At 43.9% G+C, this 15,942-nt stretch overlaps 1 protein-coding gene across 1 annotated transcript; it reads left to right on the top strand.

Moving 5' to 3' along the window:
• Positions 1-612: 612 nt before the first annotated feature.
• On the top strand, positions 613-15,626 carry LOC104626517 (chromosome unknown open reading frame, human C11orf49; the record flags this gene model as incomplete). The annotated part of the gene is made up of 6 exons (XM_010294458.1): positions 613-697; positions 6,138-6,223; positions 8,709-8,904; positions 10,426-10,535; positions 14,857-14,920; positions 15,446-15,626. Coding segments are annotated over 6 exons (722 nt in total), but the record flags the coding sequence as incomplete, so codon positions are not given.
• Positions 15,627-15,942: the final 316 nt, after the last annotated feature.

Here is a 15,942-nt window from a genome sequence, read left to right as displayed (position 1 = left end):
TTGTGCTTCTTATAATACAGTGACCAGATTTGTACACGTTATCCCAAAAGAGACCATCCATCTGCCTTACTGAATACCAAAGTAATAACGTCTGTGGTTTATACTCTGTAGCCTTCCATACACAACCCAAAAACCTTGTTTGCCTTTGTTACTGCTGCCAGATTTCTGTGGATGGTTTTCAGGGGTATTGTTGTGAATGTCACCATGCCAGTGAATTTCAGCAATTTTAAGCAACTTTAAAATTATTCCTTTTTCCACATGATTATATTCAAGTCAAACCAAAATGTGTTCTCACTTGAAACTGCCCTGTTTTGGTTACCTCTTTTTCACAGTGAATCACTACCTGTTACCTGTTTCTCTGCAGGACTCTCTTCAATAGGATTTCCCCTTTATCAGGCTTCTTTCTGGTTGTCTTTGCTGGAAACTCCATCTGAAGAGCCTAGTTCAGAGGGTCTAGGGAGCAGTTATATTGTCATTAGTACCCAGTCTACTTGAACTGAGAGTAGAAGGGAATATGAGTTGGGTTGTGTTTTTTTTCTTTCTAGAGAGGAAGCAAGGGGAGGGAACAGCCTGTAAAAGAATTATTATGTTCTCACCTCTCTTTTCCTGCAGATTTGCTGACAGCACAGGAATACCACTGCCTGCTGCAGCTGCTCTGCCCTGACTTCCCAATGGAACTCACCCAGAAAGCAGCAAGGTGGGTCCTCATCCTCTCTTTTAAGGCAAGATCAGTCCTACATACATGGACTTAGGAATTAGATCTGTGGGTAAAGATATAGACAGGGACCTTTTGGCTTTTAAGATTTTGGGGGAAAGAGATACCATGTTTTAAGGTTAAGAACAGGGTATTTTTCTAGTAGTTAGAAAGAGTATATATATAAGGTATACAGGGACTGAAATAGCAGTGCAGAATGCTGCTGCTGGCTCCAAGTTCAGAAGATGAGTTGCATATAAAAGAATGTTAGATAATGTTTTTTTAACTGATGTGATTTTAAACTCTATTTTAAATAATCTTTACAGTCTTTAAAATGTGTTCCCCCCCTGCCCCAGCTTCCTATGGTTGATCATGTTTAAAAGGTACTAACCTCTGAAGGATTGCCAGTGTTTTAAAGTACGTTAGCTAAGAACATGGTAGCTAATCTGTTTGAAATTTTATTTTAATCTAGACAAGGCCTAAAGCAGATAGATGGCTCAGGGCACTGATAATGTGATATAGAATTTTTTACTGATAATGCTTGCTTGGTTCCAGTCCAGCCCAGGCAGTTGATTATTAACTATCTGATAGTGAAAATGTAATAAGGTATATGCATCTGTTGGGGTGGGGGGTCAGTTCAGATCTCAGAAGGAGTGTGTGCGCACGTGTGCACACACACACAAATAATCACAGCAAGGTTACCGAATAAATGCTCTTGTTCCTAGCCATCTCAGCAGAGGAGGCATGGAAATGTAACTTTTTTCAAGGACCTAGATATGATATTTGGAAATAGGATCCAGGCACATGATCAGGATATTAGCTGCTGCTTAAGTTGTTCATGGCCTAAATAATGAAAAGGTCCTCATTTTCTATTTGTCGTTCTGTCATCTTTCTTCAGCATCAGTCACATGAAAATTGTATTAAGAAAGGAGAGTAAAAAAGAGAAGTGTTACGCATCTGCTACTTGTCTGATTCTCTGGATTCCTCCCTGGCTCCTATGTGCTGCTATCTGAATTGAACTGCAGTTAAAGCTGTGTTGGTTCGATTGAAAAAAGTTGAGCACCACTTTTCCCTCTAGCTCATCAGTGGCCCTTTGGGTTCCACAGAGTACAGTTGCTTGGCCTCCAAGGCCAGAGCAAGAAAGAATGCTAGCCCTGTAGCAGGGATGTATCTGCTGCTTCCATTCATGGAGGTACAAAAGCACTAGTCCCATGTGCTGGTGTGTATTTCATAGGGTTCCAGCTGAGCTGAGCAGGAATTTGTGATGGTGCATGAAAGGAGACTTCAGCATATCTACACATGTTATGATGTTTGTGTCAAGGAATTTAATCCACAAGGCTGTTGTAAACTAGAGGCCCCATTCGGGGGTCTGCTGCGCTGTTGTGCGACTGCCGTAGAGACGGACAAGCAGGCTTTGGGAGCAGGTGTTAGAGAGAAATGAGATCTCTGTCAGAGGCACCCAGGCTCAGGTGGGGATGACCTCACTCCTACTTTTGGCTGGCTAGAGATTTACTTACACATTGCTATTATTCTGTTACAAGCTAATCCGGTTGAGCAATTTTAATAAAAATTTTCACATGTCTAAACCATCTTTCCCTTTCCTTCCAACTGTTGCTTGCTCTCGTGTCCTTCTTCTGGTCTCCACTTCCCATTGTTCTCCTTGGTCTCTGCTAGTTAGAAAGGTGAACTCTGCAGGCTGTCTTCTGGCACCTGTTGACTGAGTCCTTGCAGAGCATGAATGTCACGTGCAAACGTACTGACATTATTCCTCCATCAGTCTGCACACCCCCAACAGTTTTGTTGCTAATTTGCTTTGGGAAAGGAATTAAATAAAGTAGCAGCAGGAGTAGCCACAGCATTCACTGATAATAGCCAGGACCTGTGTAATTATTGATGCTTTTGGGAAGAGAACAGTCGTAGTTGTAGTCTCAGTGCTGCATGACTGAGATGATCTCACAGCACGGTGCGCTCCACTCGTCCAGGAGCTGTTGCTATGCACTGATAACAAACACTGGGAGTAAGATCGGGAAATGTCAGAGCAAAAGAACAGAGGCTACAACAATATAGGTTTTATTAGTATTACACTGGAGAGCTCCATTTTTCTGTTCCTCGTGCCACACAAGTGCAGAAGTCATACCCAAAAAAGAACCAGGCTATATGTGTGTGTGAGATTTCGTCAATGTTTTTTTCTTCAAAGGGCTATAGCCATTAGCAGATTGAAGATTTTAATCTACAGAGTTACCTTTGATCTTCAGAGACATCTTCTGGCTTTCTGAATCTTGAAATTGCAGAAGGACAGAAAATGAAGGGGTTTTTCTGGTTTGATGCCATGATTTCAAGATCTGTACCTGAGCACTGACTTTTCTCCTGTAACAGAAACAAAAGGAACTTGCTATCCGCATTTGAGTAGCAGGAGCCAAGTCATTCACAGCTCTTATGCTATTTTATGTGGTATGGGAGCTCATGTTGCACCGAGCAGTGCTAATGGAAGTGGGGCTTGCAAGTCTGTACCCCTGTTGTTGAAAGATTGCCTGAGAGTACAGATCTTGCCTTTTTTGTATGTTCCGCTTATTTTTGTCTCTGTGTATCAGTAAACAAACCAAGTCCCTGAAGACTCATTTGAGCCAACCTGGCCCTAAGACAGATTGTGTCATCCTTTAATGGTAGCAGAGAACAGTAAAAGTCCTTTCAACTTGCCTGGTCTAGAGTTTGTCCTGGGGACATTCTGTCTAGTCTGGGTTTCTCAGATTTTAACCGCAAGGAGTAGATCATAAAGTTTCCCCATTGGCACAGTAGCAAGGCTTTCCTGCCAGCCAAACCCACTTGAACCCTGAAAGACCACTACACCCTTTACCAGAGTCCCTCAAGTGTAGGCATCCTTCTTCAGTCCTTTCCAAAGTTTCTCCTTGATTTTTATTATTCATTGAGTGCTGACTACTAACTTTGTAAATAAGTCTGTGCCCCTGAGGGCTTAAAGTCTAATTTGAAAAAGAAAGAATGAATAAAGAATCCCTTCAAATATCAGCTACCTGATGAACTCTTGAGTTGCAGTTCAGACTTTCAGATTTCATCCTCAATTTTGGTCCTGCTGTCTGGGTTATAGTCCATGGCTAGGATTCTCTCCCTGCCAGATATTTTGGGGAAGAAGTGCATATATGTTGCAGATGATGCCTTCCCAGCTTCCCTGACTGCTCAGTCAACCGGTTGTCTGGGGGAAATAGCCAGCTGCAGTCAATCTCCTCATAAATGATTGTATTGGATTTAAAGACTTCTCAGCATTTCCAGAGTGCAGGCTCCTGGGCCAAGTGGAGTCAGTAACCCAGCACCAGAGTGCACCTGCTTCTATTTAGACACTCCTCTGTCACATATGTGCCATTCAGTCTTCCATAGAGGCTCCTCACTGTCTTTAATGGCAAGAAATGTCCAGCAAATTCTCAGACCTCTGCCTCCTTCCTTATGCTCTCCTCTAAGTAAGAGTCTGAGATTTGGTATTGCAGAGCACAGCCATTGACAATAGCTTTAGGTTTAACAAGTGAAATGAGTTGATTGTTATGAAGGGGATGTAATATTGTCTTTCTGCATAACAAATACATAAAAAAACGTTTTTTTTCCACCGTTGTTCTCCTGTATCTCCAAGATGGAGAAAAGCATTGGCAAAAGCTTCAGAGCTTATGCTTTGAGTGTATCTGGGAGGCAGGCCATCATTCCAAAGGAAGGAGCGCAGCTCATCAGTGATGTGGCCCATCACATTTCCAGTGCTTAAATAGTGGTTGGAAACACCAGTGGCTGAGCAGTGTTGCCTGAGAGATGAAGATGCTCTGCCTGCCAGCTTCAAAGCCATTTCCTTGATGTGGCCACTGACGATCTCAGTAACATGCTTATTAGTGAGAATTAAGAACTGAAGCTACTGCTTCTTTAGACAGGAGGAGGAGGCGGCTTCTGGAACATAATAAATAAATCAGAAGCACTTTGACATCTTCAAAGGGTTTTGTTTTAAATACTGGCTTTTCTCCTGGGGACCCTGCTAGCCCCAGTCTTTCTTCTTTGAGATAATTAATTCAAGCTTCTCTGCATGTTTGATTTTGCCACAGTGAACAGAACTGGTCTGAGTGGCAGAGAAGTCTTGCAAGATCCTATAACTCTTCTAGGTCAGCCTCCCACATAGCTCCTTGGAGTCTTTTACATGAGACAGAACAGCGTTTCCTCAGCAATGCGTTTAGACCATTGATACTGCAGGAGTTGGTCCATGGATTGCATTTGGCCCTATGTTCAAAAGGTCCCACTAAATGACCCATGACTATAATGAACTGGTAATCCTTCTCATATGACATATGCCAGATACTGACTGTACAGGGTCAGTAGACCTGCACACAGTTGAAAGGAAGTACCAACTACCTTTCTTTAGCATTGTCCACATACTCTGTTTTTTCCTAGCAAAGTGGAGTGTTTCCTTCTGTTTTCCAGTCTGAGCTGTCATTGTTCAACCCAAGTTTGATTTTCCCCACTTCAGAGACTGACCTTTTCATCCATATATAGTGGCAGTGACCAGAGCATTGTTTTTATTTTCATTTTTATGAACACTTTTTCCCTAACTTACTTTTGAAATCTTGAGTTTTTTCCTGAAAGGAGGAGTTGGATTTTGGTATCACTTATACTTCATCTTTATGGCCTGTGGCTGATAGTTTCCGTATTTGTGACGTATGCTTCAAAACAGGGATGCATGTGGCTCCCTACGTGCACTGGCAGCTTAGCAGAGAGAGAGAAGACATTGTCCCTGGCCCAGATTTCAGTTTCCATGAAGTTTGACCTGATAGTCAAATGACAGACTTGATACATATGAAAAGAGACAGATTCATTTATTGGGAAGGGAGGAGAAAGCTGATTGTTGGTGCAATGTTATTTCCTTTGTAGTCAAGTGGAGTTTGTTTGAGTATAGATTGGGAATTAATAACTGTTGTTATCCTGAAAACATACCAGTTTGATGAACTCTAGTATAGAGAGTCTCATTCTGCTTACACCGGTTTAATACTGGTGTAGCTGTCTTGTCTGTAGCACAGTTAGTCTTTATATAGGCATGTGAACAAGCCTTGCAGTTTTTATTGACAATGTTCATTCCATCGTGTCCACCAGCCTTTGAATGCTTGACATCCGTGTCACGCTGCTCTGTTCATGCTGTAGCTGAAGTGTGCGATAGTACTGACATTCAGGATCTTCTCCTCGCCACAAGTTCTTATAGCTGCTTTCGTTTTATATTAGGGTGTCCACATCCATGCAGCAGTGGGTGTTCCTATTCCTCTCTCCTAACCTTTTATACTGGGCCAAGCCACTAGCAAGCCTCAGTTGCACATAGCTCCCTAGCTGCACTTTCTCTAGATTTGGGATTCCTGGTTACAGACTTCAGTTCTTTTGTAGATGCTAAACCATTTCTCACATCTTATCCTAGGATTGTGCTGATGGATGATGCTATGGATTGCCTGATGTCTTTTTCTGATTTCCTCTTTGCTTTCCAGATCCAGTTCTACTACTCAGGTAAATGCTGGCAAGCTGCTGACTTCACCGACTAGTATAGCATTACAACTTTACAGCTTCCCAATCCCTGTACTTTTTTGAAACTTGTAAGGATATGTTTTTTCACAGAAAGTATATAGGTAATGGAATATACTGACAAAAAGCATCACTGAAGCCAAGAGATTAGGAGGCTTCATAAGGAGATTCCAAATTTTTGTGAATAACAAGATACCTGTAACTCTTATGGCTTACGCATGTATTTGTCTTAGCCTTGAGATATAAATTTTCAGCTTTATCTGGAGTATGTTAGCACCGAACAATTAACTTTTACTAGGAACGTTTTTTTCCTTTCTTTAATACAGCATTTCTGTCTCTATAAGAAAAGCCCAATAGCTGATGCCTTGAAAGGAAAAGGAATTGGACACACAGATACAATTCTTCCCCCTAATAGTCACCCAACTATGAGCTGGTTTCAGCTCAGTTTCTGAACTGGGTATAATTTCCATGGATTTAGGAACCCCCAGTGGACTCCTCTCCCAAGAACTTCTCCAGCCTCCTCTTGAAATCACATAAACTTGTAACCACCACAACACTTTTTACAAGGAATTGCACAGGTCTGCCACCTGTCCCATGAAGAACCACCTCTCTTGTTTGATCTGGGAGCCCCTAGTTGGCAGGGAAAGTGAACAGTTAATCCCCATCTAGCTTCTTCATATTGTTGGTCATTTATCATATTCTACCCCTCTCCCTCATCTTGAGTTTTAATTACATGGTGTACTTTTAAAATTCTTGACAGAAAAAGTACAAATCCAATAATAATAGTTTGTGTGTATGTATATTTACATATGCTCACCCACACATATGCGTCTGTAAAAATCCCCAGGTATTTCTAAACTAAAGTTCAGGAAACAAGGGGGAGAAACTTGGATGAAGATTCAGGTGCTTGTTCTGTACAGGGAGATTGCTTTAAAATACATTGTCCTGTTTGTCCTAGCCCCACTAAAATGTGGTTGAGGAAAGGGAATCTAATTCAGGGAACTGCTTAAATAGGCAAAACGAGGGAAGCATTTCCTTTATCAAAGTTAAATATGCTCCCAAGCACTGGGGACTGCTGAGGTGCTACTTGCTCATCTCCCAGCACAGAGCAGTATTTCTAAAGGCAATATAATGGATTTTTGTCCACTTTTACACTTAAATAGCTCCCTCTGATGGACATAGTTCACAATTGGCCTCGACCAGGCAAAAGGGGCCAGGTTTGGATACTGGGAGACACTGGCTAGAAGCTGTGGTGGAGCATAGTCTGTGGTCAGAGTAGACTTGAGTGGCCTGCTGATCTGATGCAGCCTGTCAGTTCCCATCTTTACATCAGTTAAGAATCAGCTGCTATCTCTAATACAGAAATCTCTTTTTCTCAGTACTTCTCTGTATACACGTCCCCTTCAATTCCCCTGTGCATATCGCAACATTATACATGACAATTCATCATAGAAAAACAGTTCAAAATGGTGATTTGGGGTTGGGCAGAACCAGGCTTGTAAATGCCTTTAACCAGGGACAGAAAATGTGTTTGGAAAGTTTTTCTCTGATATAACAAATATTTCCACTGAGCTGCAGAACTTGAGCACAGCCTCAGGGCCCACTGACATCCTGCCTTTCCTCTCCGCACGCCTCACACACAGCATTACACTTCCATTCACTTGGGACTTAAATGCCACTGGAGTCCTCACAAGCCCTCCCTTGTGTACACACACTCAGACATCCCACGCCTGTCCTGTTCACCCAGGCACAATGCACACACGCAGCCTGTCGTACGCTCTCCCACCAACCCACACACATGCAAACCACTCCAAATGGAATCTAGATTTGTAAACTGCTGACCACATCCATAAACAAACTTGTTTAAAATTAGACTCTTGCAGTAAACAGTGGGTAGTATGAGGAGCCTGGGGAGAGGCCTTCTGCCAACTCCAGCCCTGACCTGCCCTGGCCCTTCCTCTAGATCCCATGTTATATTTACTTTGGAGCAGCACAGACACAAGCTGGGATACAGCCTGGAGCCCTGACTAACTTACTCCCTTTCCTCCTGCTGCCATTCCATATAGTTTGTTCCCAACTTGGATGAGTTCTTAGTCAGTAGCAAGAGATGGACAAGGAAAACTTTTTAGACTTTGCAAACTAGTTTTGTGTTCAACATTAGCTTTCATGCTCCGCTATTTTATCCACATGCTAGCTAGCCTCTGTCTCCTTGGGAAGAATCTTGTTCAACAGGGTGGCCTCTCATAATCATCCTGACAGGAAGAAGCCAGCAACTTATATGGAAAAGGCTGTTTGTGCCTGCATAATATCTGATCTGAATATGCAGGATGATGTAGTGTTGTCCTTATTTCCTGTTGGTGCTATGGACAACACAGAGCAGGGAATGACAGTTTAATCCCAGGTCTGGTAGGTCAGGAAGATGCTTTTCTGGTTATAGCCCTGAGTCTTAGGTCACTTTCTGTTTTTTCAGAGTTCCTGGAAAGTGTGGCTGCCATTTATCAAGATCTACTGGCTGGTAAGAATCCAAATACTGTGATTGTGCCAACATCATCCTCTGGGCAACATCGGCAGCGCCAACCCCCAAATGACTGCAGTCCACTTGATGGGGTAGAGGCATCTCTCTTCTACCAGTGCCTAGAGTCTTTGTGTGACAGATCAAAATACAGGTATGAACTGATTTGAAGTCTGCGTCTCTGGAGACCCTTTGTAAGGTTGGAGCTGTGCAGAAATACAGGACTTTGAACAAGCTATAACTCCCAAATAAATCTCATTGGAGAAGTATGAAGGGAGACATCATAGACAAACTGCTTTAACCAAAGGAGAAAAACAATTTCATGGACCAAAGAAACATGGGGTTTGAGCTGATTCTTGAAGTAATGGATTGATTTGGGTCTCTGCTTTCCTTCTCACTTCTGCATTGACACTTTCATCAAAGAGAGGTCCATCTACCATCATCAGTTAACTGGAGGAGATAAACAAATGCAGTTGTGTTCTTGGGTGTTGAAGCATAGGAAAGGCCCACTGGGGTTGGATGGAGCTTGAATCCTTAGTAGCTAGACAAGATGATACTGCTAGCCTGTACCCAAGCCTGTGATGGAGCTTGTCTCCAGTTACAGATCACAGACACAAGACTAGCTTTAGTTCAGCAGGGAATGGAGCAACACCAGACCTTATTGTACAGCTTTGACAGACACTTTCTTCATAGTTTCTTGCAGGTAGCGAGCACATGCCCTGCTAGAAGGTCATGGGCTAAAACCACAAAAAGACTCAGGACACAAGTTCCACCTGATGCCTGTTTTAGGCATCTAAATCCAGATTTGTGATCCACAAAATTACTGCTGAACTGCCGCCGTCCAGTACTATAAGCTAAAGAGATGCTAGGTTGTTTAGTTCTTTTAAATAACAAAAGCTCTGCATTCCCTGATACTGTGAGCCCCTCAGGTAGGTCAGGCTCTGCACAGCACTGTGAGGGGAGCCATTCCCGGCCTTTCATCCACTAGCTCAGTAGTCAGACAGGCTTTAGTAGCCACCTTTGCCTGAGGGACCACCAGCCCACACCCACATCTCCCAGGGGTGCCACTACACCACGGACTGATCAACACTTCCTCTTTATAAGGCAGTTTTATTTTGCATTAAATCCTTTAAGGAGTATTAGGCAGGAGCAAGAATCATTGTGTGATGACATTGTGTAGAAGTCAGGGCCAGGGGTTAAGGTCGATGTAGAAGAAGAGGACATGTGAATTTAGGCTGTTGTTGGAGAGGTTTTTGTGCCCCTTGGATGACTATCACTGATAAAAGGGTGATAACAACAACCCTCATGAAAGTTTATTGTCTTCTAAAAGAACGGATTTCCCGCTTGATTTTTGAAAGAATACGCTAGTATTTGGGATGTGTATGCCAAATGAGTATGCTCAGTGAATCTAGGTTTTTCTCCCTGTCCTTGGAATGGAGGTAGGTAAGACCACTCCTAGGGATATACCCCAGCTCAAACACCTTGCCTGGCAAATGAGGAGCAGATGCAATGCTAAATAAGCAAGCTGGTGGCTATTAGTTTTAGACTGAGCCAGGGCAACTTCACAGTGTTAGAACAGGTAAAAGGGCTTATTTCTCCAGTTTGAGCTGAGTCTTGGAAAAAAAAAAAAGATAATTTAGCAGATAAGATGACCTCTTTGTCTCTCTTTTCCTAGCTGTCCACCTTCTGCTCTTGTGAAAGAAATGTTGAGTAGTGCACAGAGACTGACCTTCTATGGATTCCTTATGGCACTTGCAAAGGATCAGGGGATCAATAGAGCCCTAGGTAAGACTCCTGTGAGTGGTACAGCTCTAGAGTTTCAGTCATTCTGCATTACTGTGGAATTTCCTCTGTAATTATGCCCTGGGTTTTACACCATCAGGAAGAGAGTGAGGGAAAGTTTTTGATCTTTTTGTTGATGGATTAAACTTTAAAAACATAACACTGTGCCTTACTGTCTGCTTGAAGCTGTGGAGCTTCTTCAATGCTAAAATTAGATATGAAATGCTGCCCTATGATAACAATGTTTTACCTCTTCAATAGCTGGTCATTTTAGCAGAACTGTTGTTTTAACATATTTGGCTATAAAGGTTGGACAAAGATGGCCAGTAGACAAGTCAGGAGACTGCTGTAGACAGTAATGAAGTCCCATCCTATGTTTTAGTCTTCATTCTCCCGCACGTTTTAAATGCCTCTTCCCGTCCACAAGAAAAGGAGGCACATATAATGGGAAAATTTCTGCTGCCTCTCTGGCTCAAAGACTCAAAGCCCAGCCTTTCCCAGTTCTTCCCCATATTCCCCCAAGGCAATGTGATCTCACTAGTATATTAATCTGTGGCCTACTGAAAGTTTGGTGGTATCATAAAACACAAACTGGTACAAAATTCTGTACCAGACTGCTGTGGAGACCAGAGGGATTATCAAAGCAGTATCTCATTGCTCGTTTCTATGTTGTGCTGGTTAATATTGTAGAACAGGGAAGCAAAGTGTTGCATTGGCAAAGGACTGTATGTAATACATATGTAGTTCAGAGGACTTATAATTCTATGTTGCCCTCATATTCCTTGCTTGTGCTCTTCCTCCTCTTCCAAAGGAGAACAGAAATGGCTTTTTACATTTGACAAGGCTGTGTCAAGGAGGTATGTTTCGATGTGTGGATGTTGAAGGTATGTAAGGAATTAAGCTGGGATTATTTTTTAGTCTCTGTGAGCAGTTAGCAAGGTGCAACCTTGAGGGAAGGAACAAGATAATCACAAAAGAAACACAACTACTGACCCTTGAGTGAACTATCCTAATTAACATATAATTAACATATAATTGGCATACCAGAAACTTGCCCCTGGGTGGGGATAGCCCCCTCCTCACAACAGCCCCTTCCTCACTGAGCACGCCTAGGAAAAAAGAAGGATATGCTGTGACTTTAAGTGGAGATGAGGCTGGTGAGAACCAATGAGAACAAGGGTAATGGAGCCAACTTTTAAAAAATACTGATAACTCTTGCTCGAAGTGTATAAATATTTTCCGTATGTTCACTGAGGTGTGCTAGCTTTCTGGATCTACCACCTAGCACCCAACTCTGCGCAGATTTGGTATAAAAGCAAGTATCTCAGCTCTGTGTGGTTTTTGGCTCTCTGCACACTGGGTGGAAGAACCAATATTTGGGACAACATGGAGGCCCAAACACTCATCTCCACTCGGCAAATCATCTCGTCAGTAAGGGTAGGCTTTATGTCTCTCTGGGTAGGTATGCTCTTCCATGCCTGAGTATCTGCCGGTCCCTATATTACAAAGACAAGCCTCAGTGAAAAGGTGTACCTTTGCCCAAGGGCTTGTTCTTTTGCACAGGTGTGTGTCATAGTAGAGTAAAAGTGTCCTCTCCCTGGCTGAGCCCCTTCTTACAGCAAACTACTTAAGCTGCTAATGCTCCTCTGGGGCAGGGCTGCTTACCCAGCAAGATGGAGATTATATATCAAAGGTGCATGAATACAGCCCTGCAATCCCCTCTGCAACCAGGCTTAGGAAGCAGTGTGTTCACTGGGGGAGGTGATGCCTGGATTGCACCAAGCAAAATCTTTTTTTCCTTTGCCCTACGAAAGCCACTTCCAGTCGAGTGCAAAGAAAACAGATGGGCAGGAAAAAAATCCTGCCCACAGCTTCCATTGTGCCATCTACAAAGTGCGTGGGTTTTCGTTTCCATTAATGTGGGCCTGTCCCCTGGCCCTCTGCCAGCCTGCTGCCGAGGCCTCTCACAGAGGAGGGGCAGCAGCCACAAGTCTGACAGGTGCTAGCATCTTGGCAAGGAAAGGAGGGTTCTTTTCCTGGTGTCCTTTAATCTCTCCTGAAAGGTGATTTCAATAGTCTTTGGTCTGTAGGGGATCACAAGCTCCCCAAAGCCCTTCAGTGAGGGCAGTTTCAGGCAAAGGAGTTTTCGGTCAGGATGCCTGCCTCCTCTCTGGTCTCACAAAGCCAGTAGCCCCCCTTGAGGAACAGGGGTAGGGATTAGAGCAGCTTGTTCAGGCTGGGGCAGCGTTGATGAGTTTGTCAGGCAGGCTAGAATCGCAGCCCAACTCCAGTGTCAATGTTGATTCATGAATCCCTTAAATTTTACTTACTGACTCTCCCAAGTAATTCTTGTGCCCTAGAGACCTCACTGTGCATTCTGCAAATGCAGAAACAAGTTAAGCTTTAGCTGCTTACACTTTTAATTGAGCCCGTGAAAGGGAGCAGCCTGGGGCACTTCATTGAACCTCCTGACACCCTATGTTGCGGTGCCAGGCTGTCCTGGTTTTGGCTAGCATAGAGTTAATTTTCTTCCTAATAGCTGGTATAGTACTGTGTTTTGGATTTAGTATGAAAATAATGTTGATAACACACTGATGTTTTTAGTTGTTGCTAAGTAGTTGTAGTGCTTATACTAAGTCAAGGACTTCTCAACTTCCCGTGCTCTGCCAGTGAGGGGGTGCACAAGAAACTGAGAGGGGGTACAGCCAGGACAGTTGGTCCTGACTGGCCAAAAGGATGTTCCCCACGATACAACATCATGCTCAGTATATAAACTGGAGTTAGGCATGGTGTGGGAATCGCTGCTCAGGGACAGGCTCTTGATCACCACATGGTGAGCAATTGCAGCATTGTGTATCACATGTTTTTGAATATTTCTTTATCAGTAGTATTAATATTTCCTCTTCTTCTGTTGTCCTGTTAAAGTGTTTTTATCTCAGTCCACGAGGTTTTTTTTCCATTTCTCTCCCCCATCCCTCCTTGTGGCAGGGGGAAGCGAGTGAGCAGCTTCGTGGTGCTTAGTTGATGGCTGGGGCTAAACCACGACACAGGCTTTCCTGTTCATTTGCAGGAGGGGAAGACCAGGGGAGTTGGTTCTAGTCTAAACTGTTTATAATTTTTAGGCACTCATTGATATGTTTTGATGACTGCTGCCAGCTTTCCTCTGTGAGGGGGGTGGCTCTCCAGTCTCTCGTTCAAGAGCAAGGTACCAGGGACAGAACCATTTGTCCCCCTACACAAACTACAAAGCCCCTTCCCAAAGATACTGGGTGTAGCACCCAGGTCTCCTGAAAAACAAGAGCATTCCTCACTGCACTGTTGGTACAGATTACCAAGTGTATTTCTCCTGGTGTGCAGTGGCAGTATGCAGGCTGTGGTAGACAATTCCTGTCATCTGTGTGCTGGCTGATCACACCTTCCCATGACCCCTATACAAGGTGGAGTTTGTTACAGAATTAGCAAACCTGTCCTTCCTAAGAGCCCCATCTTCCTTTGTGGGCTCTTTCTGAGGTGCCAGTACCCTTTCAGAGAATGGCAAGGATGATCAACCTTGCGGTTGCAGTCCTGATCTATACCATGTCCTTCACCCTGAATAGGGTTTCAAACATGAAAAATAGCATACTGACTTTATGCTGAGAGAGGGTACCCCATTACTGGCCCAGCCTTTCATACTCTCACCCAGACAGCAAGTAATGCTAGAGCGCAGTCCATCCACACTTACTCCTGTAAGCTAAATGTGCACCAGAGTCAGGCCTGACCTTCCTGAATTGCAAGGAAAGCAACAGTCTTACACCTGTGGAGTGTTTTGATCCCCAAGCTCAGTGCACCACAAGAAAGGCAGGTGGCACAGAAGTATATGTCTCCCTGGGTGGTATAGCATATGCTTCAGGCTGTGGCACAGACAATGACATGTCTATTGCTCTGATAGGATCTGGGACTGCTGACTATATAGGGCAATCAGCAGAGGCCTGAAGTTGAGAGACCATCATCTCCCTGCCCATCAGTACTCAGTAGCTTTATATAGTGTATGGAAACTGCCAATTTTTACAGCTTTTCAAGTTCTTTGAGAGGCAAGACTGCTGACAGTGCCTCCCATTTAGTCTGGGCTCAGCTACAGCCTGTGTGAAGGACCCAGAATATGGACCATCATTCTTTATCTGTCCAGGATCCTCAACATTCAGTGTCCATTTCTCCAATAGGTATAAGGAAGTCTTCACTGTCTTGCAGGACAGATTTTGGATGCTGCTATGGCTTGAGCACTTTTCTTAAGAATGAATAGCCTAACTCTGCTCTGATACTATCCTTTGTTGCTTTTTTTCCCCAGGGGCTTTGCCAGATAAAGGAGATTTGTTTCTGGACCCTGCCATGGATCAGGAACTTGAGAAATTGTAAGTGGAGTTGCCTAAAGTAGGAGGTAAAGATTAAAGGTAGCATACTAAGGAAGACTCAAGTAACTGTCACTATTCCTTTGCTCTACTTACTTATAAAACAATAGAGGAGCTAACAGAGCAGCCTGAGCAGAGAGGTCCTCTTTCTTTGGGGTGCCTTGGTAGGGCTAACAAAATCCTTAGAAAAGGCTTCAGAAACGGAGGGGAAAAGTGTGCCTCAAAGGGGGATCTAGAGGAAGCAGCAGTCTCTAATGAACAGGGAAATTTTGTTTGGGTGGTGAAAACTAGGGGTGTTGGAAGACACAAGCTCAGCCCATAAGACAGACCTGCTTGAACAGGAAGAAAGATTCACATAGCAAGTCCGGCAGGTACTAGTGCAAAGTGTTCCCCCTCTGTGCCATGAACATCTTTCCATCCCTGTGCGAGTTGTGAATAAGTCCTCCTTGCAAATTCACTCCAAAATGGCTGTGGTAAACGTTGGAGATTACAAGTTAGGCTGCCTAGCATTTGCCTTTTCTCTTTCAGGGTAGCTCAGGTTTCAGGGCTTTCTGTCTCCGGGCCCACCAGCTCCAGCGGGGACACAGCTAATTTGCCTATCCGAAACTCACCTAGGATTAACTCTCCCTGGAAACCTCTACATCATCGTCGAAAAATGGATGCTGAGAGTGAAGGCTCCAATGAAGAGACAGACTCCTCTGAAAATTGAAGGTTGTGAGGGTGGGCACCGTTCCAACCTTGGGTTTCTCCAGAACCCACTGCACCTCCTTGCAGAGCATCTGCTTTGATGGTGGGCTCTGTCCATATGACCAGTGTGTGTGCAGCTGTGCCAGTCCCCATTGCTAGGTTCACCCATCTCTTCACAGGAAGAACTCTTGCCTTTTTCCTAGCTCTAAATTCATGCAGGAATAGCTCCTCCACAGCATTTATTTCGAGCTGCAGAGTTATGCTACCCTCTGTTGGCAGGCAAGACAAACCAGCAGACTCTAGCTCTGCCTCCGCTTGGAAATAGCTGGTGTTCTCTC

The sequence above is a fragment of the Phaethon lepturus genome, unplaced genomic scaffold, assembly GCF_000687285.1.
Source record: "Phaethon lepturus isolate BGI_N335 unplaced genomic scaffold, ASM68728v1 scaffold17079, whole genome shotgun sequence".
Taxonomy (NCBI): Eukaryota; Metazoa; Chordata; class Aves; order Phaethontiformes; family Phaethontidae; genus Phaethon; species Phaethon lepturus.
The sequence above is the reverse complement of the archived record's forward strand: the minus strand, read 5'-3'. Positions and strand labels throughout refer to the sequence as shown.